Source organism: Gadus chalcogrammus, chromosome 20 (genome assembly GCF_026213295.1).
Source record: "Gadus chalcogrammus isolate NIFS_2021 chromosome 20, NIFS_Gcha_1.0, whole genome shotgun sequence".
Lineage (NCBI taxonomy): Eukaryota > Metazoa > Chordata > Actinopteri > Gadiformes > Gadidae > Gadus > Gadus chalcogrammus.
Genome location: NC_079431.1, coordinates 11525075 through 11551519, shown reverse-complemented (window position 1 = coordinate 11551519; position 26445 = coordinate 11525075). Strand labels below are relative to the sequence as shown.

Sequence of the window (26445 nt, the reverse complement as noted above, 5' to 3'; positions counted from 1 at the left end):
ACACGCGCAATCCTTAAGGAACCTTAAAGGAACCGTAAATCAAAACTTGTCTAAAACAAGTCCCTTGTGTAAATTACGTGCTTACGTCTCTGCGTCTAAAACGACCCTAAATCGGCCTTGACTGCTGCTGAGATGGACTGTCTGCCTCGAGTTTGGGAGGGCTGGAGCGGTCTGTGGGCTGGAGTGCTATCTGTTTATCGTTGCAACCCCCAGCCTCGTATTGAGATCGCGGCGCACGGTTTCAAAATAAGAGCGCCCAGCACGTTTTTTTTTTTTTTAATAATTAAAAAAACTTTTCAAAACAGCTCGAGGGCCATTAATAGACACCCCGCGGGCCACAAAAGGCCCGCGGGCCGCTACTTGAGTATGACTGCGCTATAGTATGCAAAACTGGTATGGTAATACCTTAAATTGTAGGCCACCAAGAACAGTACTACATACAGTTGCTGTATCACAATTCTGTGGTCAGGAAGGCACATAAAATACTGGATGATCCAACCCACATTCTGAATCAGGACATAGAGTTGCTACCCTCAGGTAGACGATTTAGTAACCAAAATGCAGGTCAAAACCTTTCAAAAACTCATTAATCCCAGGTGCAATTCAATTGTTAAACAGTAACAAAACACTTTTTTTTTTACCTAGTAAGTTTTTTTGTTATTGGACTTAGCCAATTGTATCCCTGATTTCTATTCTTGTACACATTTACCCCCACTGTGTTTTGCACAGTCTGCTGAACTGAATATATGTTTTTTGTGATTGTCTTTGTTGTTGATGATGCAGTGAAGCATGTTTTATTTGTCTACTTCTGTGTATATTCTATGTGGTATGCATCAAGTTTTTGATGCAGTGACTGCAGCCCAAGATGAATTTCCCCCCTGAGGACATCTTTATCATGAATACCCCAAACAGGATAGGTGACAAAGTGCAGCCCTGGCGGAGGCCAACACCCACCGGGAACTGACTTGCTGCCGAGAATGCGGACACATCTCGCTTCGGGAGTACAGAGATTGGATGACCCTGAGGAGTGACCCCCTCACCCCATACTCCCGCAGCCTCTCCCACGGTATCTTTTTGGGGACTCAGTCATACGCAATCTCCTGATCCACAAAACACATTTAGACCTGATGGGCATACTCCCAGGCCTCTTCTAGGATCCTTGCAAGAGTGAAGAGCTGGTGCGTTGTTCAAAGTCCGGGGGGTAAACCACATTGTTCCTCTTCAATCTGAGGTTCAACTATCGGCCGTACCCTCCTTTCCAGCACCTTGGAGTCAATTTTACCAGGGAGGCTGTGTAGTGTGATACCCCTGTAATTTGCACACACTTTGAACAGGGGAATCACCACTCCGTTTTGCCACTACTTTGGCACTGTACCAGACTTCCAAGCAATGCAACCAAGACAGCCCGTCAACACCCAGAGTTTTCAGAATTTCTGTCTGGATCTCATCAATCCTTGGGGCTTTGCCACTGTGGAGTTGTTTGACTACCTCAGTGACCTCCACCAGCGAAATTGACGACGAAAGCCCATCAGCCTCAAGCTCTGCCTCCACCATAGAGGGCGTGTTAGTCGGATTCAGGAATTCCTCAAGGTGTTTCTTCCAGCGTTCGACTACCTCCTCAGTTGAGGTCAACAGAGTGCCATCCTTACTGTACATAGCTTGGCTGGTTCGCCGTTTCCCCCTCCTTAGGTGCCGGATGGTTAACAGAAACACTTGTGTCGACCGAAAATCCTTCTCCATGACCTCTTCAAACTTCTCCTACACCCGCTGCTTAGCCTCCGATATGGCAGCGGCCCTTCGAGCCTGTCGTACCCTGCAACTGCCTCAAGAGTCCTCTGGAATAACATATTCCATAAGGCCTCCTTCTTCAGTTGGACGGCTTCTCTGACCACCGGTGTCCACCACCGTGTCCCAGGGTTACCGCCCCTTGAGGCACCTAGACCTTGAGGCCACAGCTCACCGCTGCAGTTTCATCAATGGAGGTTTTGAAATTTGAATACTGCCCACTCTGGCTCAATACCCCCATCCTCCACAGGGATGCCAGACAAGCTCCACCAGAGGTGTGAGTTGAAGATCCCAAGGACGGGGGCCACCTCCAGACATTACGAATTCAACCACACTACCCATTTGGGCTTACCAAGTTTGTCCAAAGGCAGAGGTTTTGAGAAGTACAATATTGTGTTAAATAATATAATCTGCTTTGGGTATGAGACAACATATGTAAATGCAAACTTTATTTCTATTTTTTTATTTGCTGGTCTGAGGAATGAAAGTTAAATCGGTTGTTATTTGCACAGCAGGTATAGCTATGGATGCTGTATAGGTAAAGGGCTAAAGACTGACAATCTAGTTTCCCTTCTTTGAAGCAAACACCAATACATTCTTCTCAGTCGGTGCTAGACAACCAACATAATCGGTTGCGGTTGTCACACACACACACACACACACACACACACACACACACACACACACACACACACACACACACACACACACACCATTGACTTAATTTCAATCCGTGCTCTATATGTATATCAGGGAAGGAGGAGTTCTTACCTAAGGTTGTGTCTAGAAAAACTCAAGAGATGCGAAGACAGTTCCATCACCGTGAGCATCGATCTCTTCCTATCTGAATGAACGGTCAATGTTCATTCACAAAGTTTGATGCCTTCTTCTCCGTCAGCCTCCGCGTTCCAATCAGCGTCCCTGCGTCCGCTTCCTCCATCGACTGTCTCTCTGCCCTCATTTATCAATCTCCCTATCGCCGTTGAACCAGGTGTGTCGCAATATTCATTAACTTTCTCCATCCCCATAGTAGACTGTTCATCAGAATATATATTGTAGACAAGAGTAGACTTAAATGAAAAAGCTTTTTGCTGGAAGAACTTTAAAATAGTAGCCTATCTCTGCCTTTCGTTGTGGATGAGACACACATATTCGTGTTCTAAACATGGAAATGTGATGTTCACTTTTAACAACTTGGGTTACCTTAATGTGTAATATTTCTCAAACCCATAGAGAAACCCTCTGCACACAGATCTTAATATTTTTGACCATAGCCTATTAAGAACCTGTTCAGGAGTTTATCTGATTGGAACAAAGAAATATATAGGCCTATAGTTTGACCGATTAAAAAGGATGTGGCTATTTACGATGTCTATGCTGGCACAGATATACAAGATAATCCATCTGGATCGACGAAGGCGTACCACTTCCAGGAGAACAAGCCCAAGACGGAGATTCGCAACGCCGCCCACCCCACACAGCATCAGTGTTGATGATGTGTAGCCTTGACACCGTCTGCTAGCAAACACTCGCCCCAGCTCCTGGTCCATCTCACTTTATTTAAGACCAAGTTGTGTAACAGTAGAAAGCGGCTTATGGTCATTAATGCTATGGATATTAAATGACAAACAGAAAATGTTGTCATCATGTTAGATGTATCGTTCCGTTTTCTCAATCGAGCCAAGAGGTATTAGATTTTATGGCTGAAATAACCTCCCTTCCAAGATGAAGTTTGTAAAATATCCATTTTAACTTGTCAACTTGATGACCAATTTGTATTGTTTCCTAATTTCAATTGATACTGCAGTACATTTCATTTTATTTGTTGTTTTGTGTGATATAACCATTTATGGTAATAATGATCATCCTGAATTCCTGTTTTATTTCTAGGCCTATGCTTACAACTTTCACACACAAAAAGATTGAGAGGAATCCATAGCCTATACTTTTTGGCCTCTAGAGGCGGTAGTGGGGACACATAAACAAATTATTAACAAAAACTATAGCAACCATAAATAATACCAAGAATGAATTAAGAAAATATCGAAGAAAATATTTAAACTTACCAAACAAACACTGCTTACCAATAAATAAAAAGTAACAATGTGGGTAATAATGACCACACGTGACATCTATTTATTCGATGTTAACAGCCATGAATTCCCCAAAATGAAACAATCTTTTAACATTACATGACAATACTGGACCCATAACCCAAAATATATAATGTAATTTTATTACCATATTTCCACACATATAAAACACTTAAATAATAAAAGTAAGGTTCACATTACAGAATGCCTCAAAGAGCATAGATGCCCATCATTTCAACATTTGGCTTAACATTCATCAGGCATCTTTAACAAACTAAATTGTATTATTGGTATTGTCTGGTCTGGTCTGGTCTCGGGCTCACATACAGTGATCATTTATAAAATATATATTATTATGATTCTTCCACATACCGATGTAGCAGCACAACCTAAGTATAAATGCTAGCTGGCTCTGAGATGAGTTGCCACTTAAAGAAAATGCACAAATATGAAATAAAGTAAATCGCACTGATACCTTTTGCAATGCCATAATTTGGTCATGTCGACCCAAATATGTGATGACTTGACCTGGGCTATAAGTAACTACTGTCAGGATAGTTTTATATGCATGTATATACAAGTGGACATTAACAAAACACATCACCAGTATGATTTCCAGATCTAGTAGTATGTTCCTGATTACATTTTCCCACCCTATTATGTTGTCTATCTATCTGATTCCAGACCAGCTGTGGAGATACGAAGACCATCCAGCGCCCCTGGACCCCGATACGTCTGGCTGACCTGTCAACAGAGAAAATAAGAGACGCAATATCGTGTGAGCAAAAACACATAAACAGAGTGGCATTGTGCATAGATGGGTAAAATAAGCGTACCCTGTGCTATTGCTGCCAGCCTGCTCTTCTCCTCAGGGCTGAGCTGCAGCATGGTGTGAATGACCGGTAGCAGGGCTTGTCGTTCGTTACCAGAGTTCAAGAAGATGAACTGCAGCAACACATTCTTCAAGTACTCCATATTCGACACGCTCTTGTCCCTCTCCAGGTTACGTTCCAAGCGCCGCAGTTCGCTCTTGAGCAGCTAGGGAGCGACAGATACACATTAGTTTTATCCTCTGCATTAAACAGCAACTATGAGAGCATTGTTGCCTGTTTAAGATGTTCTGTTGTATAAGTAGAAGGGGGGGTTGTTTGCTTAAGTAAGGTGGGTGGATGTTGAGGACCTCGGATGTCACTTACTCCTAGAATATTTTTACGATAGTGCTTATTATCAACAAATACAATAATTTACAGTTGGCTGTAAAAGTATAATTATGAAATGATGCATAAACAAGTGTAAAATAGTGTACTTTTGATATGGTTTGGCCGTAAGCATGTGTACATCCATACAATTTTTTAAACGTTCCTTAGATCAAGGCCACTAGGTTTTCTGGACCATCTCGCTCCCTGTAGTTCATGACGCGGCATCGAAAATCTAGTATGGCGGCGCCCTGTTCGTAAGGTGTCAGGAAATACAAGTTCGCAATTGTTGAATAAAGAAGCGTCTTCGTTTCAAGCCGTTCAAATCGAAGGATGGGATTCTTTCGTTTATTTTGTAAGTCGAATCAATGGAATTCGATCCAAGTTCGGGTTCGACTGCTAAGTATTCAACAAACTGTCGCCAAAGTACTGAGGGATATCCCGCAAAGTAAGCCGTTGTCGCCACAGAATCTATCAACATACCAAACGAAGGACGTCTATAGTCGTATTAAATGCCTGATCGGGATCGAGTTGCCACATGTACTGTCCGGACTGCGATGTCCAAAATACCGCAGGGATTTAACCCAACAAGGGCGCTGCTATTGCACATCAACCAAGATCTCCAGAGACGTCGTTCTGTTCCATCACGACCGAACACGCTTCGTACGCCTCCTGGCGACCTTCTGCGGCGCTCAGACTCTCTTCTGGACCTACCTTGCACATTTCGCTTACACTGGTTTAAGAAACGACAGCTCTTTAAAAGAACAACGCAAAGTTACCACCACGGGCCTTGCCGGGTTTTGGAGCTTCGATATCAATTTAGGAAGAAGTGTTTGGAGATACGGGTTTACAGGAGGGTGTCTTGCGGTGGGAGCAGGCATCATAGGACTTGGCGTCCTGTTTTGTCGCCGTTCTGTGAGTCGGGTGATTTTGCACCAAGGAGGCAAGATGGTGACAGTGGCGACCCAGTCACCCCTGGGACCTGACAAAGGTCGGCAAATAACCGTGCCTCTGTCCCGCGTCGCCTGCCACGCCCACAGGAACGAGTCCCCCTCGTTTATTCCACTCAAGATTAAGGACAATATATTCTATTTTCTTTTGGACAAAGAAGGGACAATAAACAATGCTCAATTGTTTGATGTAACTGTTGGGGCATATCGACCACTCTAATTGAACAATTGGGTACCAAAGAATATGTTCAAAAATTTGTCATGAAACCAATTGTATTTATGATCTGTGGAATCAATTGTAAGGGGAAAAAAATGGTAGTTTACCAACAACTGTTTCAAATAAATTCCAATGATGGTGAATTGATGTTGCGGTGCTGAGTTTTTCTGACTTGTTGTGTTTATACATACTGTAACTTGCTCCATGAGGACTGCATTGGTGGCTTCCGTTTCGTGCAGCAGGCTGTTCATATGCTCCATACTGCGTGCTGCTGTGGTCAGCTGTTGGCTCAACTCTTGCTTGGTAGGCTCCACGGTCCATACAAATGGTTCTGGCAGCAAAACGGATGTAGAGGAACAGTTGAGTAACTGCTATGTAGTCAAAATTATATGAATGAGAATTGAACTATAATGTTGTTAGTGATCATTAGTGTCGTGGTCATTCAGTCCTAAAACACGCACCTTGCTTAGGGTCTGGGGAGCCGAGAAGCAGCTCTAAAGAAGGCAGGGGAGGATGTGGCTGGAGGGGGTTCTCCGTCTCCGCGGTTTCCATGCCCTCGCCTTCCTCCCGGGCTGTGGTCTGGAGGTCTATGCTCCCTGGACCACCATGACTCAGGTCAGGGTTCCTGCGCTGGAGGTCAGACATTCGGGGCCTCCGGCTGGATTGGATGGACGGAGAACCTGAGATGAAGGGTAAAAATTTGTGGTATGAGACACTGGAATGAAATAAAGATCGTGACTAAGTGACGCCACTAGAGATGAGCTTAATCCAAACGTTGCAATCTAGTACTATTGGGTTCTGAGTATCCAGATAATGGCAGTGAACCAGTGTGTCACGTCGAGTGAAAGCTGGTTCCACAGGCCAAATTTCAAAAGCTCCAAAAATCCAGCAGGTTCCCTCGAACAGGGATGGTAAGGCGTGTGGCGTGCAACTGGTGTGGAATGGGCAGACATACAATGGTAGCATGAAACTATCTATGAAACAGGGTTCCACTAATACAATCTCCAAATGCCTAGGGGTGAGCTAAATATGTCATTAAAAATGATATGACTATTATATCATAATAGTCATATCATAGTGCACAGCTATAAACGTGCTTTGCGAGGTGTGGGACAAGAACAGTTCCCTTCCTCACACCTGATAAGTCTAGACTGATTGTGTCTAGACAGAATGCTAGACTAAACAACATACCCCCTGTTGGAATTTCTACTGTGTGGTTTTCTGCTTGCTTTTGCTCTGATGAGCGCCAGATATTAGCTGTGTGGGAGGTGATGAAAGACCTTAGGTACCATGAAACCATGCTACCCTGAAAGCAACCCAATCCCTTTAAACCAATTCTTCTTCATGACTTTCAAATGCTCTCATGCAACTACATTTCTTCAACAGGATGCCAACTCCCTCTGCCTGCCACTCTGTGTTATTATATTGTATTTTCCCAATAGCCAGACAAACAACAACTGATGAGAGCAGAACCAGACTACCCTCCTCCAGCCTAGCCATAATAACCTCCCAGGTTATTGATTACCGGGAGAGAAAAATAATTCACACAAATTCTCACAGACAATATCTATAATACATTTATAGATCGGTTCAGGGTCAGCTAACTCCCAATACTACTGTACACCGTAATGTATCACAATTTTTATAACATTTTATTAAATGCCCATTACAATTAAAATGCGTTATTCTGTTTGTACAAAATACTTCTACATCTTAAATAATTGCAATCATCTCCTCGTATAATTCCGTTGTGTCATAAGATTGACTGGTGAGTATTTGATTATAGCCATGATGAACGGCTGCTCCTTACCGCTCTGGTTCTGTAAGGTGAAGAGCTGCTCCTCCAGCCGGCTGAGCTGGGCGTGCAGAGTCTCCACGGTGGACCGCTGTTCGTCCTGCAGGTGCCTCACCTGCTCTCGGAAGGCCAGTCTCTGAGCCTCTGCCTGGGCCTGCAGCTCTGCTTGGGCCTGGGCTTGTTCCGTGCGCAGAGACATGTTCTCGGATTGCACAGAAAGAAGCCTGAAAGGGATTTTTAACAGATATATTTTAATTGTATATCTCGACTACCGGTAACTATGGGACAATTATACGTAAAACACCGGATACATTGTATTGAGTGTTTGTAGCGCTCACATTTTCAACACCATGCACCATGGGATACGATGTTTACGACAATTTTAAGATTAATTTGAGGGGGCACTAAGACAGCAACCCCCCCCGCCAGATCCATAGCAACATGACTTTATTAACTCATATTCAAGCTGTTTCTAAATGTAGCTTGAAGTGGCATATGTGCGTCGACGGTATGTGTCCCGATGAAACCACTCCCAGTCGTGTGGCGCTAAATGCAGTCAAGTGCGACCCTTGTGACGCCGCTGCATTTAGCCTTCGCCTCCTCCACTCCCCCTCACCGCTCGCGGAGCTCCGCCTCCTTGGCGACCGTCTCCTGGAGCATCTTGTTGTGGCGCTCCAGCAGGGTGTCATGTTCGTGCTGGAGTTGCTGCAGCTCAGCAGCGCAGCCCTGCAGGCTCTGCTGGCTCTCGGAGAGCCGGGCCCGAAGCTGCTCCACCTGAGAGGAAAGCTGCTCCCTGCAAGAGCACAAAAACAATAATATATCCCAGTGTCCAACAAAAAACGACCTCTGAATGGTGAATGGGGCGTTTCTCTTTCTCTCGTTTCATTTAAATCAACACTGTGTGGACTGACCACTTTAGAAATAAAATCCCCTACTGAAAGCTTTGTCTACTATCAGTTTCTCTTCAGTAGAATATCTTTGCAATAAAACACAAAGCAAGGCGTAACTCTGCAACTTCAGTTTTTGGATTCCAAGGCTCAGAACCGTCTCCACCCAAACCTTCTGCTTATCATGTTAGTACTGCTGGATCCAAGGTCAAATGGCCCTCATTATAGCCAGCCTGTTATTATTTGACTTGTATTGTAAATTGATGGATACGTTCTTTATCAATAGGAGTGTAAAATATAGCACACTCACAATGTATCATATAACTAATATACAACTGTTGTATGTGTACAATGATTATGGTCTCAATGGTACTACACTGTATAGTAGTCTGTCGAATGTGGCCGTCAAATATATTCAATGACGAAGGCAAAATGGTGGTTCTGTGGTGCAGTTTTTTTTTGCTTGGTAGATCTGTTTTTCCGGTCGCAATGCTGCCCCCTGTCACCGTGTGTATTTGGGAGAATATTGAATATGAATGAGGGCTCTGTAGCTGAACGTAGTCGTTTGGCGTATTAAAGGCAAGATAAGTCAGCAATTGAAAAAACGGGCCAAAGCATTAGCACAGGTTCCAGTACATGGCATGCTGCATCAGAGAACAAATGGCATTGCAATAGTTTGCAACATTTATTGGCCAAGCACCGGCCAAACCACCTTATTCAGTTGTCAAAATGCCGTGCCACAACAAACCAGCAAGGGTCAAATGGAGTCTGTCTATGAACCATTCATTTGAGATTTCTATAATTTCTTGTGATTTAATTGCACCTCATAAAAGATTTGCACTCCGTCTCGCTCTAGCAATGTTAACAGCTCCCTAAACAGTTTAGTTTGAAATCTCTGTGGGCCTTACCGTTCCAATTTGACAGGTTCGCTGTCACTCTGCAAAGTTGCCTTATTCTTCTGCTGTTTAAGCACGTTGTGGACACGCACTTTATAACTCTCAAAGTCCCCTGTTGTTAGGACAAGCTCCGCCTGAAAATAATTAGCAAATAGACAATAGGATAAACAAGGTTCTCATTAAAATAAATGTCCAGAGAGAAGCCAAAATGTTTGCCGCCTATTCCTAATTCCTTGAAGTAAAGCTCTAAATCCCCCTTTTTAATCACTATTGGACAAGCCCATGCTGACTCCAAGAAAGGTTCTTGAGCACTTCATTAAGTAATGGTTTAGCAGTGGTTTGCAATGTGCCAGTGTGGCTCGTGTTGTGCCAAGCTCTGCCCTGAATTATGATTCTTAATTGCAGCTAGATCTAACCTCATAGTGTATGTAATAAGTATGAAGTATTCACTTATTTTTAGGTTGCCCATCATCATCATAATAATAATAATAGCTAGGGCTGGATGATCTAAAATCATTAAAATGTAACATTTACAATATAAAATTAGGTAGTTAAAAAGACCAGTTGGTATTTTTTAACTATTATTTAAAAATAATTACACATGTGGACTGAAGAGATGGGGAGATAATAGGAAGTATGGGTGGGGGGGGGGGGGGGAGTTGCGCCAATGAAACTGGAGGAACAGGAAAAGTAAACACAGTACAGGGAGGAGGATGTAGGAGTGATGGAGAGAAGGTGCACTCCGAATGCACGCTTGATGGATTGTCCTGCGTCAATACGATACGTGCACAAACAATATCAGTGTGTGTGTGTCGTACACGCACCTTAGACACTTCACACTCCTGCTGGAGGTTGGTAATGCGTTGTTGCAGAGAGCTGGCTGTCCTCAGATTCTGCTCCGTCGCACACCTTAGCTGCTCCTGAAGGCGATGTCGCTCTGCCATCAACTCACTCACCTCAATCTAAACATGACACATGGGGTACACAACAGAGAGCCTCATTGTCAGCATGTTGTGTTGACAGGCTAGAGCATCACTGCTTCCTGTTATAAGGGTTTTTTATGTATGGTGCCACTGCTGCTCTCCTCAAATAACGTAAGCATGCGTCTTGTTACGAGCATTCAGCTTATACATCTTACACTACTTGTTCAATTCTCTCTTAAAAGAGACACAACATTTACTTTGATTGATTAGATTCAGCATACTTCATTAATCCTGAGAGAAATAACTACAGTCAGTCACTGACGCTCTGCTTAAAGATTGAAACATGATGGTAAGAATAGAGAATATTAATAAAATAAGACTGATAAGATGGAGAAAAATATGGTCAGGAACATAAGCAAAATTAATCTGTACACGGAAATTAGTATAAAATATGAATTAATATGAACTATAAAGTGATGGAACCCTGTTATACACAGCCATCACCCTTACATGTCTGCCACAACATTATTTACACTGTGCCCTCCACATTTCACAACCATAAGAAAACAATACATAAAAGATCCAAAAAGCCTGGCCATGTTTTGGATTTGAAACCAAAGTGGATGGGGTGATTTACCTTACAACACTCCAGCTGCTGCTGGTTCTTCTCCAGCTCTCCTTTTAGTGATGCCTGGAGCATCATGGAGGATGCATTCTAAGAAACAGACACGTGCGCAAAAGGCACGTACGGTTATACAACACACGACCCAGGCAAGGGGGAACTTCATTTCACATTCATGCATTGTACATGCACTGTAATATTAACATTAATATGGCAATACTGTTACACAATAAAAGATTGTTAGTTTGCATTCCTAATGGAAGCTCTTTTATACTTTTCTGGGGATTAAAAGGCAATGCAAACAAAATAACTAAATGCAAACCTGATTCTTAGCTTCGGCTAAATCCTTCTTGGTTTTCACCAGCAGCTGCTTCATCTTGGAGGCCTTCTCCTCCCTCTGCCGCACCTGGGACTTCAAGTCCTCTGTATGACACACACACGTTTTACTTGGATGTATTCTTCACTATAAGAGGGAATCAGCAACTTGTTTCACAGCTGATCATGGTTCCTTGTTGCGTTAATCTGTCCAGGTACCCTTGAGCGAGATTTCCAAACCTGCTCAAACTGCTCCAGAAGACCGTGCACGGTGCGCAGTATAAATAACGCAGACAGGTGTGTGAGTGGGTGAATGCAAGGCATTCATTGTAAATTGCCACTCAAGGATATTGTGATTATAGGGGGATATCTAAATCTATATTCCTTAAAAAAAAAAGGTATCATCTTCAGATGCAAAAAAAATTTCTAATACGTGTTAATGAGTGAAGGGATCAAGTCCACACCTGTTTGCTGCTTGAAGCTTTCTTCTGATTGGACGTGAGTGGCTATTTGCGCCTTCAGCTGAGTGATGTCGCTCTCTCCCTGAGAGACTTTAATGTTGAGCTCCTTGACCAGTCGTTCGTAGTCCGCCATCTCCATACCCAGCAGAGAGTTCTGCTGCGCCTCCTGCATGGACAGGAAAACACACACATGCCTAAAGTAGCAGTGATATACCTATGTATTGAGGTTCAATACCATATAATAGAAGCTAATGGCCATGGCCAATTCCATTCATCCTCATATAAAGGAAATTATAGCGAGTGAATGTTGAGTACAGGCTTGATGTGGCTAAACAAAACAGGGATAAGAGAGGTTGAGGGCAGATCAGTGTTTTCTTTGAAAATATCTGCGTCAATGCAAAATGTATGCGCCGATTTCTGTTCAGTCGACAACAGTTGCTATCCAGATGGCTATAAATAGATGGCAAACCACTAATGGAAAGCAGGAACTTCAGTGCTATGGGCTGGAATGGCTCCATCCTCCTTTCTAAATGGTGATCATAGCTAGAGGCCTGCCATTACAGTAGTCCCCTGCAGTAAGCCAGTATGGGGGACAAGTGCACCTGCCTGACTGGACCCTGCCCCAGGGTCTTGTGTGTTTTGAGTGGCTGGTTCATTATTGCGTTGGGTGTATGTTTCAGAGGAGGCTGGTGAAATAGTCTCTGTTGGTGCTTGTAAAAATGCTTTGTGTGTGTGTGTGTGGGTGGGTAGGCATGCATGTGTGTGTGTGTGTGCCTGCACACCTTGCGTAGTTGCTGCAGCTCATGAGCAGTCTGCTGAGACAGCTGCTGCAGCCTGCCGAGCTCAGCTGTCAGCTCCTCTGATTTAGAAGTGGCGGACAACAACTCCTGAAAATTCACGACACACACACACACACACACACACACACACACACACACACACACACACACACACACACACACACACACACACACACACACACACACACACACACACACACACACACACACACACACACACACACACACACACCATTCATTGCTAAACGCAAACCTGAGTACAAGGAGGGTCTCACAACCCTACGGGAGAGCTACCTCGCAGCAGATACAGCTGATGAATGATAATCCTGGTTAAATACATGCCATTACTAAATCATTTTCTTCAACTTACAGGTCTTAACCCCCCTCTGGCGGTAGGGGACGGCAATTTGCACCCATCCGTTGCGATCCATCGACACACTTATACAACACCTATCACACAGAAGTTTTCTCAAATGTCGTCCCTCCATTTCTCTCCTTTACCTTGACCTTCTGCTCCTTCATCAGCCTCTCGGCGAGCAGCTCCGCCTCCAGGCCCTCTCGCTGTTTGCCGGCCTCCTTGACGTGCGCCTCCAGTTGCTTCACCGTGTTCCTCCAGGTGAGCACGGCGGCCAGGAGGTCCTCCTTCTCACCGCTCACTGTGGCGTTCTGCACGTGTGTGGAGAAAAAGATTTGAACAGCAGCAGACCAGGACTATTGTACAGCTGGGCTTACCGATGTACACACACTTCAATTTGGACAACCAATACATACAATGCAAATAGAAGAAAGAAACCTGTGTGTGCTTAAAAATGAACAACACACACACACACACACACACACACACACACACACACACACACACACACACACACACACACACACACACACACACACACACACACACACACACACACACACACACACACACACACACACACACACCCATATACACGACACACAGACACACACACACACAAATCTGTCATCCATGCGGAACATGAAACCATAAAGTGTTAACAGTCCGCGCCCCCTAGAGACAATAACGAGCATAAAGCTCAGTCTCTGTGACAGCACAGTAACAGATGGAAAAACAAATAACTTCTTTCTACCACTCATTTGGGGGAAAACAGGGGACGGGAAGAAGAGTCAATTAAATGCGGATGCCTCCCCAGACTCATTTAATGGTCTATTTGAGGCCATCGTTGTGCCATGCATGGCTCGCTAAAGGGTGTCCAAAGATAAATAACCAACTGTATATCAGCAGACAGTAGAGAAACAACTGCTAAAGAGCTACGGCGTTGCTGCCTGTGCGAGCCATGCTCCACAGACACCATCATGGAAGGTAAACAAAGCAGGGAGATAAATCACAGGTGAAATATCAGTCTGTATGCTATGGGCTATGGGCATGGCTAGTTCGGCTCGCAACCAATCCCAATGCACATGCAGTCAGATCCAACTGTTGCTCTGTTTTATTAATAAATCTTCTTCGGTGGTGACTTGTTAATAGGCCAGATCATCGCTGAACCACTGAGCGTATTTGGTTCTTTTAATGTTCTCCTGTGGACGCTTTTCCAAAGCTTGTGTGTGGTGGTGCTGACAGGATTCTATATCACAGAAGGGGATAAAAACCTGTGTACCCGTAAGGGCATGGTGTAGGCAGGGCCCTACCTGTGACACAGCAGCATCGAGCTGTTTGGTGAGCTCGGCCATCCGTCTCTCCGCCCCCTCCGCCTTCTCCCGCTCCTTATCCAGTTGCTCCGTCAGCCTATCGTGATCAATCTGCACGTTCTAGACACACACACACACACACACACACACACACACACACACACACACACACACACACACACACACACACACACACACACACACACACACACACACACACACACACACACACACCATTGATTTGAAGGCTGGCTGAGCAGCACAGTGTAGGAAAACACTATACGTCACAGTAGATTTGACAGCCGCTCCATTTAGGCTGCGAGCAAAATGCACATTTGATACAAGAGAGTGGTTTCATCCTAAATGGAGGCCAACAGTGTTGTCTCGGGGACACTGATTAAGAGTCCAATAGTACATGGAACATCAATACAATATGTTATAGCCCATTTACTTTTTGAAGGACTAGGGTCGTTCCTACACAAAGACATATGTTATTGATATGGACGTTAGGGTTACAGAGTATGTAATTGTTACTTGAATAAAACCCTAATCATTATAAATATTAAATCGAAAAAATGTTAACAGACAGTAGGAATTTAATAATAGTAGTTATGACATTTCTGCACGTAAATCACAGAAAGATGTTTGGCTCGAGAGATGGTTTTGTTGAACACACGCATATTGTATATTGTGCAAAGATAAACCAAAGGATACATGGTCAGAAATGGACTCTTTGCCTTACATTGTAGCTCTCAGCAGTGTGGATGACATCCTTCATGGAGCTGCTCACTTTGTCCCGCTCAGCCTTCAGCAACTCCACTTTCTCTTTAAGGGTGCTGACCTAGAAAGACCATTCAAAAAGGGAGAGACCATGGATTTTAGATAGCAAAACAATTTTCAGATTCTGTGGAAATCACGAACACTGTACTTTTGTGACGACCGTACCTCTTTCTTACTAGTGTCCAGTTCCTTTTTTGCTTTGATGGCCACCGCCTTTATCTTGTTCATTTTCTCATTCTTCTCTTTGGCCTCAGTTTCCAGGAGGGCTGAGTGTCGATGTGTGGCAGGGTGTAGAAAACAAAACGTAAAGCAGACTTAATGCATGACTCAGATTAGGCTAGTTGGAGTCACACCAGTATTTCTCACTGGGTGAGGGGACCAAGATTAAATGATACACAGTGATACACTCCATACCTATTTTCTCAGCAAAGTTTTCTTCACAAGAAGTTGATTGGGCAGCAGATTCCTAGCGTAGTGAATGGGAGAAATGTTAAAAAGGCTGGGAATTATAAATGGAATACATTCCTGAATTAGGAAGCTAGTTATGAAGTGCAATTATTAGAATGTGCCAATTGAAACCTATTATACTAATTCTTAAACAATCCACTCACGCACCTTCAAGGCAGCCATATCCTCGCACAACTTAGTGACGAGGCTATTCTTTTCTTCAAGTTGTTCTTCCAGTTGTCTTCTCTGTGTATTCATGTCCTCTATGGCTTCGTCTGAGATATGGGCATACAGTTTTTGGTTCTCTTCGCTCATCTTCTCATTGGCATACTTCATCTCTTCTAGATCCTTCTGGAGTCCCTCGGTGTCCCTCACCACCTCCACCAGGTTGCTCTTCAACATGTCCCTCTCCTTCTCCAGGTCCTCAATGCGAATCTGGAGCCCCTCCCGAGATTCCTTCAACCCGTCTTCTCCACTGGCTTCATCGGTCTTCATCGCCATGCTTTGTTCCCGCTCTAGTTCTTCGATGCGGTTCTGGAGCTCTTGTTTCCGTTCAGCAGAGTGTCTGGACGCCTCTGCATGGCTCTCCTGCAGAACCGTCATTGCTGCCCGGCTTTGTTCCGCCTCCTCAGCCAGTGACTGCAGCCTGGCCTGCAGATCGGCTTCCTTCTGCTCCAGCTCCGACTTGAGCGCAGTCAGTTCTGAGTCCAAAAGGTTCCGCTCGTCTTGAGCACAGGAAAGGGCAGAGGATGCTTCCTCAAGTTTGCATTTGAGATTGTCCCTTTCTGTGGAGAAGCCTTGGACAGCCAGCTCAAGGGAGGACAACATCTCTTGTCTCTCCATGATCTCTGCTTTCAGGTTAACCTCTATCTTGGCCTTTTCCTCTGTCAGATGTTCAATCTCAGCATTCTTAGCCTTCCCAAGGCTCTCCATCTCCACACTCAAACTCTCTAGCTTATTCTCCTTCTCCTCTTGAATCCACTGGATCTCCTTTGTCCGCTCCGTGACAAACATGTCTAGCTGCACCTCGAGTATCTGCACTTGGGACTGCAACCCGTCGCGCTTTGCCGTCAGGTCCCCGACGATCTCTCGGAGTTCATGGACCTCATTGTCCTTTGCCTGAAGTTGAACAACGATAACCTCATTTTGTTTGGTCAGCTCCTCGAGCGACTCCTTAAGCTCAAAGGCTAGCCTTGTCTCTTCTAAAACAGAGTTCTGGGGTGGGATCACACAGTCCTCCATGGGCTGCTTGGTAACTAGCTGTTCTTCAAGCTGCATCTGCAATTCATTCAGACTTTTCTTGAGGCTCTCGTTGTCTTCTGTAGCTTCTCTGGCCGACACCACCAGGATGGTCTTTTGTTGCTGGAGTTCTTCGATCTGACATTGGAGATCCTGTACTGCCTTGGCACCCTGTTCTTTCATGGTCTCATACTGGGCAACAAAATTAGCCGTCCTCTGACCCAACTCATTTTCCAATCCTTGCAGAATGTCTTTGATTTGGACATATTCATCAATGGCTGTGTTTCTTTCATGACTCATGGCTTCCAACTTAGCCTCAAGTTCTTCAATTCTGTTGTGTTGTTTTCCTTGTGATTCCTGGTTAAGATCATCTAAACTCAACAACCTTTGGTCTTCTGGTCTAGCAAGGCTAGCGTATAATTGCACTTCAGAGGCAGAAGGGAGGCTGTGACCATCAAGTACATCGGCTGTGTTATTGGTCTCCAATTCCTTCACTGTTTCATGAACGCCAGAGTCAGGAACTACTTTCGAGTTCAAGTCTTCCGAGGTTGTGTTTTGTTCAATGTGCACACTCTCTCTTGTCATTTGGAGCTCGTCAATTTTGAACTCCAATTCCTCCTTCTCTGCCTGAAATTCCTCCCTGATCCTCTCCAGCTCCATTTCAAGCTCGCCCTTCAAGTTTGTCAACAATGTCAGCTCGTCATGCAGCATTGTGTTCTGGGCCTGGACATCTTCGAGGACACCTTTCAATCTGCAGACGTCTGTTGCCTCCCCCTCTGCGACATCGGATTCCGCCTGACTGCAGCCAGACAGTTCCAGCATCCTGGCGATCCCTGAACCTCGTATCGGCTCCTCATCCTCCTCTTGGACATCCTGCAGGTATGTGTCTAAAAAAAAAATGTTTTCTGTGTCAACAAACGACCTGGTAGGTGTAACTAAGCTAGGTCAACATCATACAATGACGACAAAGTATCTGGTCGATGAAAACGAGAGGCTGTGTCCACGTACTACAACATGTTTACACTCCTGAACAATGCACACAGTGTGAAGTGCCGGATTACCTTTTAAAGCCAGCTGCTCGGTCAGCTCGTCATGGAGCAGAAGGAGCCGCTCCCTCTCCATCTCGCAGTCCTCCTCCAGAGCCTTCATCTCCTCCTGATGTCGTGCGCCTTGCTGGGTCAGCTCCTCTCTGAAGTTCTCCACGTCCTGATGTGCCAGTGCTAGCTCCTTTTGGAAATGTTCCTGTGAATGGCGGGCGGCCTCCATTTCGGCCATAAGGGTCCTAAGTTGATCTTGTAGACAAGGTTGCACTTCCTCCGAGGGACGTGAGGAGTCTGAACAGTTTGGTTTGTAGTAGTCTGCGAGTAGGTTCTGAAGTTGTGCTACTTCCTTCTGATGGTTTTCGTTGAGTTCCTCGATGCTTCCCTGTAAGGTCTCGAGTTGTCTCTGGTGGTCTTCTTTTTGAGAGTCAAGTTGTCCTTGAAGTTGGTCCAAATCATCCTGAAAATAATATCAGAATATTTGATGTAGAGATAGATATCAGATATGTTTTTATGGTATATGCTTTATATGAATATATAAACTCAGTGGTTACTATTTTAGGTACAAATGAGTGCTTTTATAGAGATATTCCAAAAATTTCCGGCCCTAAGGGTACAGAAATGAGCCTTCCCATATTGACAGCTTAACCAACGGCTTGCTTGGTTGATCACCTAAGCAGTTCAGTCAACAAAGTAAGTATTGTTGGAAAAAGGTGTTGGCACCTCTGGTCTAAGTTCAGTTGGTTTTCAGCCATTAGCCATTAGAACGTGAAATAACCTTTGTATGTTTACTTAATCGTCACTAACCGAAGGATAAATTAACTTCCTGTTCGTGTCATTTTAACATTAGGTCGGTTTTATTTCTGTCTGTCTTCGCACCAGCAGGGTCAATATATAAGTCTATACTGTTGCCCTACATAACCTAAACGAACGGACCCCTAATGTTATGAGCTACACCTGTGTTTTCCCCTATTGTGAGACTTCGTCTATAAAGTGGCCATTTAGTGTAGCTTGTAGGTTACAATGACATTCTAAAAAAAAATGCGTACATTGTTTTCTTGTAAGGAATCTGCCTCAATATTTGGGTTTCTTCTCACCTTTGTCTGCTTCTTTGTCCTTTCAAGATCCTTGCAAGACAACACCAGTCTTTGTTGACACTCTGCCTTTTCCAACAGTAATGCCTCCATTCTCTCTGTCAGCTCCTGGTACACATAAAACATGTATGTCAGTGTGTACGGCCACACAAATACATTTGCACAAACACAAAAGTCAGTAGGGATGTTGTATTAATGTCAACTGAAGAGAGGCAATAATAATTTAGCAGAAACCTGCAATAAATTGGGGTCGACTGCATTGCTGCTGCTGGCTTTTGATTGTTTGAATGTTTCAACTTCTTTCTCCAAATCTTAATATAAAAGAGGAAAGAGGGAGGGTTAGATTAACATGTAATCTGTCTGCCAAATTATTGAGCACATTTACATATAATCAAAATATATGGCTACAAACCTGTACATTTGGTCTTCATTTTCTGCATGGCTGCGATTTGCTTTTTGGCAAACTTGATAAGGTCATCTTTGGACAGTGTGTCCAACTAGGAGTTTTAAATAATGGTAGACATAGACAGATGAACATCAATGAAAGGAAACATATTTGAAACATCTTTATTTTGAACAAAGAAGAAACGCAGAGGTATGTTATGCACAGCACCTTTGACTTCGGTGCACCTGCTTGAGGCGAAGCCACAGACTGGGACCCAGTGCCACCGGGTTCCTGTTGCAGCACATTAATATTGAAGGGTTTAAAGGACAGTACTGGACGTGAGAAATGAGCCATGTCTTTTCATCATCTCCATGGAATGAATTGATATTGCATGAAGATGGCAAAAATAATAGAATACCACACACAAGCAAGTGTCATAGCTAGAGCTAAATTAATCGACGACATCGTACCTCCATCTCGACGGCTCAAGTGTTGACCTTCTGTGTATGGACCCTCCTAGAAGTGAAAGTGGTGTTGCGTTGAAATAATTTCTAATACCATTAAAATGACGTGCTCTTTTTTGGAATTAATGGTATATCGTCGCCACTGTTTTGATTCCGGTACCTAGCGATGGATTTCCGCATTCGTCAGACCAGATGACGTCAGCTATGGCGTGCGTCGTCCCATTCTTTCTTGGGACACTCTCATTGGCTGTGCTCCGCTGGCCCCTTAAAAAAATGCTGTTGCATTTTTTTTTAGAAATATATATAAAAAATCAGAAAACACAAACGTTCACTTATCAATACATCATTCATTCAGCATCAGCAGAAAATTAAATCAATGCAAATAAGTTTCCCCCAAATATAATTAATTACAATAGTTAGAAGAGACACATTGCTCTCATCCTACGATTGTGTGGACATACAATCTTACAGAATTTACCCCTTGCAAATGGCTGTGCTCTATTTTCAATCTCCAATATACTGTGTATATGAAAGTGTCTGCATTGAACCTGAAGCATAAGGCCCTTCAGTAAACTGCCTCTCATTTTGACACTTGTTTTATTTGGTTCCACTTCACTCTGTATCCACCTTCCGTGGTTTTCGGATCGGACGGGGTGCTCTGATGACACCCTTTTCTGGAGGAGATTCATGTCTATTCCATCATGCTCTCTAGCATCAAACTGCTGACCCTGCCTCAATAAAACACAGTCATCCATCAAAGCCTCTCCCATGTGTACATTTGTTGAGCCCCTAGTGGGTTTGATGCTGTTTCTCTCCCCCTCGTAGCTGCCACTCAGGGGCAGTGACTGGCACAAGTGACGTGTGAGAGTAACCAGGGAATAATGAATGGGATGGCCGAGTCTATCAAAATGAAATGTATTCCTACTTTCCTTCTTCCTTTCAGTCGCTCTGAATCATCAGAAAGCACATTCAGTGCGCAAATATTTCCATCTGTGTCAATGAAGTCATGGGATAGGTTTTAGATTTCTTCCCTCCCTCCCCATCTTTCTCTCTCCATCTCTCATACCCTCCTTCACACTTTCTTAAAGTAATTCGGTGAGCCAGATGGGCCCATTGAAAATCTCAGCTATTAAAGGTCCTTGCCATTGGTTATATTTATATGTCATTCTGTATTTATTAAAATACTATTCAAAGCATCCCCGTAAGCCTCAGAGCACAATATACACCCTCTAGATTTATTAATATCAACGTTTTCTCTCCTCGAAAAATTGCAAAATTAAATGCCGGTGTCGGTGCACTGAAATAAAAATAAGGTTGGGCGTGTCCGTTTGACAGCGCAGCTGATTGGAAAATATCGCCAGCTAAACTCACCTCTGGTTTTCTGAATATTATAAGACCAAACGTATCACATTCTTGTCCATGTATTTTTCCTATTGTAGCTATTTCATATCGATGTTCCAGAAATCACTCCTGGTGTGTGTTGAAAGTCTCAAACGCACAACAAACAAACAACAACAAAAACAACATCAATATTTTGTTAATGTTTGTTGTGTTCTGTTGAGATATCCTTTCTGCTGTCATTCTTACTCAGCATTTTTTTCCAACTATTTTCTCCCTTTTTTACCCTCTTCCCAATCAGTGATGTGTATGTGTTGTTCTCCAGCGTGTGATTGAAGCAGGTCCTCTCGGTGGGGTACTTCCAGACCCCTTGCAGTGTATAGGAAGGTTGTGAGGCACTGATTGACTGTAAACAACAGGATGACGCATGATTGTGCTTTTGACTTTGGGTCAAGGGGATTATGGGACCAACCTGTTGCCTCTGTTAGCTTTCTTGAGCATGGGAAACCTGTTCAAGTGTTCATCCTCAAGATGACTGTAGAAAAACATGCTGGAATGTATTTGTAGGCTCTCTTTTGTTTTTGCTTGTGATGGCAAGGTCAACAATTGCTGCAAATGTGGCAGCATAATTCACACATTATTATAAGCGACCAAATGCATTAATAAATGATTAGCCTTCGTTTTATGACTGACATTAATTGTGTGGATGCGCGGTGATATTAACATGTGAATGGCATAACGACACTATGGCAACATGACACACTGGTTCCTCAAGGTAATCCTTTTTTGTGCCTTCATTTGTTCTGTCCCTGACATTTTGCCTTCTTAGTCTGGCGATGGCAGCCCATTATTAGCCCATGTGCCTTGACATTTTCCTTTATTTCTCAGTCAATTGAGCCTCCCGGCGGTCTTCACTCATAAAGAGTCTTCTCTCAATAAATTACTTCTTATTATAGTTAGTAGACACTATAAAATATAAACACTGTGTGTACTTCTCTGTTTTGGCATTGTAATATTTAGTAGAGGTATGCAGTTGTATAAAAACTGTTAAGCACTTGCAATTACCATATAGCTAAATTACCTAATAGACGGAGGTTACTGTTAAAATGACACTGACTATCACTCTTTTTGGTCTCAACTGGTTCGCCAGGTCGCTTCATGCCCTAAAATATTGATGGCATCAGACTCACATCCTCCCAGCTGGAGACTGGACAGTGCTTCACACCAAAGTGAAAATTCGAGACAAATATGCAGTTTGACCTTTTATTGTGGATGAATTGATAGTAGCCCTAGGATGGAAGACAGACATTTAATTTAGAAAATAAGTGTTTCAAAATGTTACTTGTAAATAATTACAAGTAAATACTGTCTCTTTGAACCTGCTAAATTATAGATTTTTTGCCATTTCTGTTATTAGATAATGTTTTATATTGTAGAAACAAACCTTATTTGCCAGGATTACATTCATAGTGAACCTTTCCTACAGTCTGTTGTGAATGCAGCCTATTTCTCTGCCTAGCACATCACTCAGTTGTCACAAATATTTTTCAGTAGCATAAAACTTAAGGAATAAACCAATCCTAACAATATATTATTCTAAAATATGTGTTTAATGCTCTGAAACATTTCAAAAATCTTTTACAATTTAGACAAGTTGGAATTGGCTTCGGGATTAGATGAGCCTATATTGGGAAAACTTCACCCTCTTATTCAGACAGACCATATGTTATATGCATTCTTTATACAGAACATTTCTTATTTTGGGAAGATAATGGTGTCTCAGCATGCATTTTATATAGCATATACACTTCCTTTCATTCTTCTTTCACTACAGGGTTAGCTTATAGCAATAACCATGTATCCTTAAACAATTAAGGGTCCTTGCTCTGGAGAAACAAGCTCCAATGCTAAGCACCACATTAGAGGACTTACAATGATTCACAGTGTACTCTCTGCAGAAGAAATATAAGTTAATGAATGACATCAAATCGGTAATCCATCAGGTGACATGGTGTACAAAGTCACATTACTGAAATCGTTTCAGAAGTCTAGCTACAACGCCAGTGTGGGATTCAATGGCCTTTTCAAGTGTACAATGATGATCATTTCTTTTGTAGACCTAAAAAAATTGTGAGGTTAAAAGATATATCTGCTGAGTAGGATTGCTGTTTTGCAACAACAAGCCAAGGAAGTTGTTAATTCCTATGAATTATGCTGGAATAAGCTATAAGGGATGGGTTTTTTAGCGATGGCACTGCGTAATTCATTAAAATGTCAGCCACAGTCAGCTAAGAAATTCTAACCTGAAATGACTTACTGAGACAATAAAAAGACAATAAAAACTGAGGGTAAAACTGTGGGACCAGTGGAGTCTCAACATGAGTCTGCTTCGTCTCCTGATTGTCATCACTGACACCACCAAATCCCCAGCTTGAATCAGTTCTCAACGGATCATAAAACCTGAATCCACAATCTCCTATACTCGGGTATAGTCAAAATCTCCAGCACTCACAGAGTTACTTTCGAGTGGTGCGGTGGCTTACAGGATTTGCCGGGAGAGGGCCAACAGTTGATCTCCTTCCATCAGCCATGTTGGTCCTCAGTGTAACAACCCAGTTGTTACGCTCTGCAAGGCCCATTTTGCCACCACCTACACCTGGGGTCATCCTCGCTGACATCTTTGTCAACAAACCAGCTGGAACCTAACAGGAATGGCACCAAGAAGTGCTGGCAGTTTATCATCCCTTCATACTCCTGTGCCACTGAACTGGGCCCCAGCTAGTCAAGATCTGCAATTTGTCTGATTTTCCCCCAATTGCTTTCAGATGGTCTCAATTTATCATCTTACCACTCTTATTGAGTGGGTAATTACGAGAGATCCCTGAAGAGTGGCATCGAAGGTTGGGTTCTCCAGTGCATTCAGTCAGGTTACCTGATTACTGCGGTCAAAGGTCAACTGATCATTAAGAGACTAATAGCCTATCTTAGTGCATTGTCTGGAGGTTAATACAACATCAAAATATAAAACTGGAATTGCAGGTTCTTATTCAGCCTCATCGATTAGAATACTCCCTTACCAAGGCAGTTTAATCAACAATGATCTTAAATGTCCCCTGTTTCCTGCCCAATGCTGATTTTCTGATTTCATTTACTTCACTTCTATTTTCTTCATCTGTAAAACTCCCATAATGGGCCTTATTGGTACAAAATGCTTCACACAGTCAAAATGTACCATCAATAACATATTTATGGCCTAAAGTATCAGTATTGATTTACGACTCAGCTCAGCTTGTTTGAACTGGGAGATGGATAGCCTCTCTCATGGTTCTCTCTCAAATAATCAATTTCATTTCCCACCCCAAAAAATTGTGGTGAAGTGACAGCATTTACGTTGCTTCAGAACAGCCTGGGGTGATTTGATCTGATAACCCTAACCCCAACATAGTGGCAAAATTATCTATTTTATTTCGTAGAGTTCAAGATACTTTATCCGTGGCTTCTCATAGGTTTACATTCTTCTGAAAAAATCATGTTCAGACCTTCATTAAGTTAATTTAGTTCAGACCTTCATTATTACCCAAATATTCATATCATAGGAAATATCACAAAATAAAGTTATAAAGGGACTAAATGAGCTGCTTCTCTGGCATGGATTTGTCCAGTTTCATGAGTGAGTTGACTGTGCAGGCCTAGATATATTCCCAACTTTCATCAATGGTGTGGTGAAGGCAGGACAAAGAGGCTACAATTCTCTGTAAAAGGTTGAACCAGTCAAGTGGGGGGTCCTAAATCATTTTCTGATAAAACTGAATTACTCAGAGATCTGGAGAAATAGGTTCCGTTGTCAAAGATTGAGAAAATGCATCAACAAGTAAATGTAGGAATCTCTCCTCAGGAATTAATTTGACTCCAAACAAAGAAACCTGGAAACAACACTATTAGATAGTATGCAGAAAAGATCATTGTGCCATAAACCATTCTAGTCCAAAATCGATTATATTATTTCAGGGGAACCTTTACAGTGAGAGCTGTAGCAGTAACATTAAGCCAACACAATAGATGGAACGACAAGTTGAAGTTTTGGATTGGCAAATTGTGTCACCCTCTGTGATATGGATCAATAAATGGCTTGGCTCATGTAGATTTAATTATCTTTCCCCATTCAGAACTGGTAATGACATTATACTTAACCACTTCCTCTTGGAACCTAGAGCAGCAATGAAGATTAATCAGAATTGGTGAACAGGAGCATGTAATGACTGCTTGTCTCTCACTGTTGAGAGTCTTTCTATCTATCTATCCATTTATATAATCATCTATCTATCAATATATATACCCATCTATCTATCTATCTATCTATCTATCTATCTATCTATCTATCTATCTATCTATCTATCTATCTATCTATCTATCTATCTATCTATCTATCTATCTATCTATCTATCTATCTATCTATCTATCTATCTATCTATCTATCTATCTATCTATCTATCTATCTATCTATCTATCTATCTATCTATCTATCTATCTATCTATCTATCTATCTATCTATCTATCTATCTATCTATCTATCTATCTATCTATCTATCTATCTATCTATCTATCTATCTATCTATCTATCTATCTATCTATCTATCTATCTATCTATCTATCTATCTATCTATCTATCTATCTATCTATCTATCTATCTATCTATCTATCTATCTATCTATCTATCTATCTATATTTCAATCTATCTATCTAGCGTCTATTTATCTAGATCTATCATAGAGGGTTTATGGAGCTCTCTAGGGACTTAACCTACAGATATAATTAGGACTTGTTGTGCCATTTTACTCTCTTTCTTCCTCTTTCTAATTAATTGATTGGTTTATTACTTATGCAGTTGTTCAATTAGTATATTTTGGCACCATGGGCATTACACAAGCCTTCTATTATGTCCCATTGGACTATATCATGAAGTATTCATGCTGAGGGTTTTCAAATACACACATGTGCATATTATGCGCATACAGATTCCCATCTATGCACCAAGGCCGTTTACAAGAGT

At 42.7% G+C, this 26445-nt stretch overlaps 2 protein-coding genes across 2 annotated transcripts; one reads left to right on the top strand and one right to left on the bottom strand.

Moving 5' to 3' along the window:
• Positions 1 to 3361: 3361 nt before the first annotated feature.
• Positions 3362 to 20240, bottom strand: LOC130373291 (GRIP and coiled-coil domain-containing protein 2). The gene is made up of 24 exons (XM_056579672.1): positions 20064 to 20240; positions 19822 to 19884; positions 19621 to 19705; positions 19443 to 19519; positions 19212 to 19316; positions 18136 to 18574; positions 16004 to 17961; positions 15803 to 15854; positions 15554 to 15654; positions 15351 to 15449; positions 14609 to 14728; positions 13442 to 13606; positions 12923 to 13027; positions 12144 to 12306; positions 11687 to 11787; positions 11380 to 11457; positions 10644 to 10781; positions 9832 to 9953; positions 8653 to 8829; positions 8052 to 8260; positions 6703 to 6921; positions 6433 to 6572; positions 4715 to 4916; positions 3362 to 4622 (listed from the first exon to the last, which is right to left on the bottom strand). Exons 1-24 carry the CDS (start codon positions 20067 to 20069, stop codon positions 4549 to 4551), a joined length of 4998 nt encoding a protein of 1665 aa, XP_056435647.1. The 5' UTR covers positions 20070 to 20240; the 3' UTR covers positions 3362 to 4548.
• On the top strand, positions 5278 to 6555 carry tmem223 (transmembrane protein 223). The gene has a single exon (XM_056579673.1). It carries the CDS (start codon positions 5408 to 5410, stop codon positions 6242 to 6244), a length of 837 nt encoding a protein of 278 aa, XP_056435648.1. The 5' UTR covers positions 5278 to 5407; the 3' UTR covers positions 6245 to 6555.
• Positions 20241 to 26445: the final 6205 nt, after the last annotated feature.

Excerpts from the sequence above, each read along its gene's own strand:
- tmem223 (XM_056579673.1), top strand. The coding sequence starts at position 5,408 with ATGGGATTCTTTCGTTTATTTTGTAAGTCGAATCAATGGAATTCGATC.
- LOC130373291 (XM_056579672.1), bottom strand. Across the intron at positions 14,729-15,350 it reads ACACTGCTGAGAGCTACAAT|AACGTGCAGATTGATCACGA; the intron begins GTAAGGCAAAGA and ends GTGTGTGTCTAG. Across the intron at positions 10,782-11,379 it reads AGCAGCTGGAGTGTTGTAAG|ATTGAGGTGAGTGAGTTGAT; the intron begins GTAAATCACCCC and ends TGTCATGTTTAG.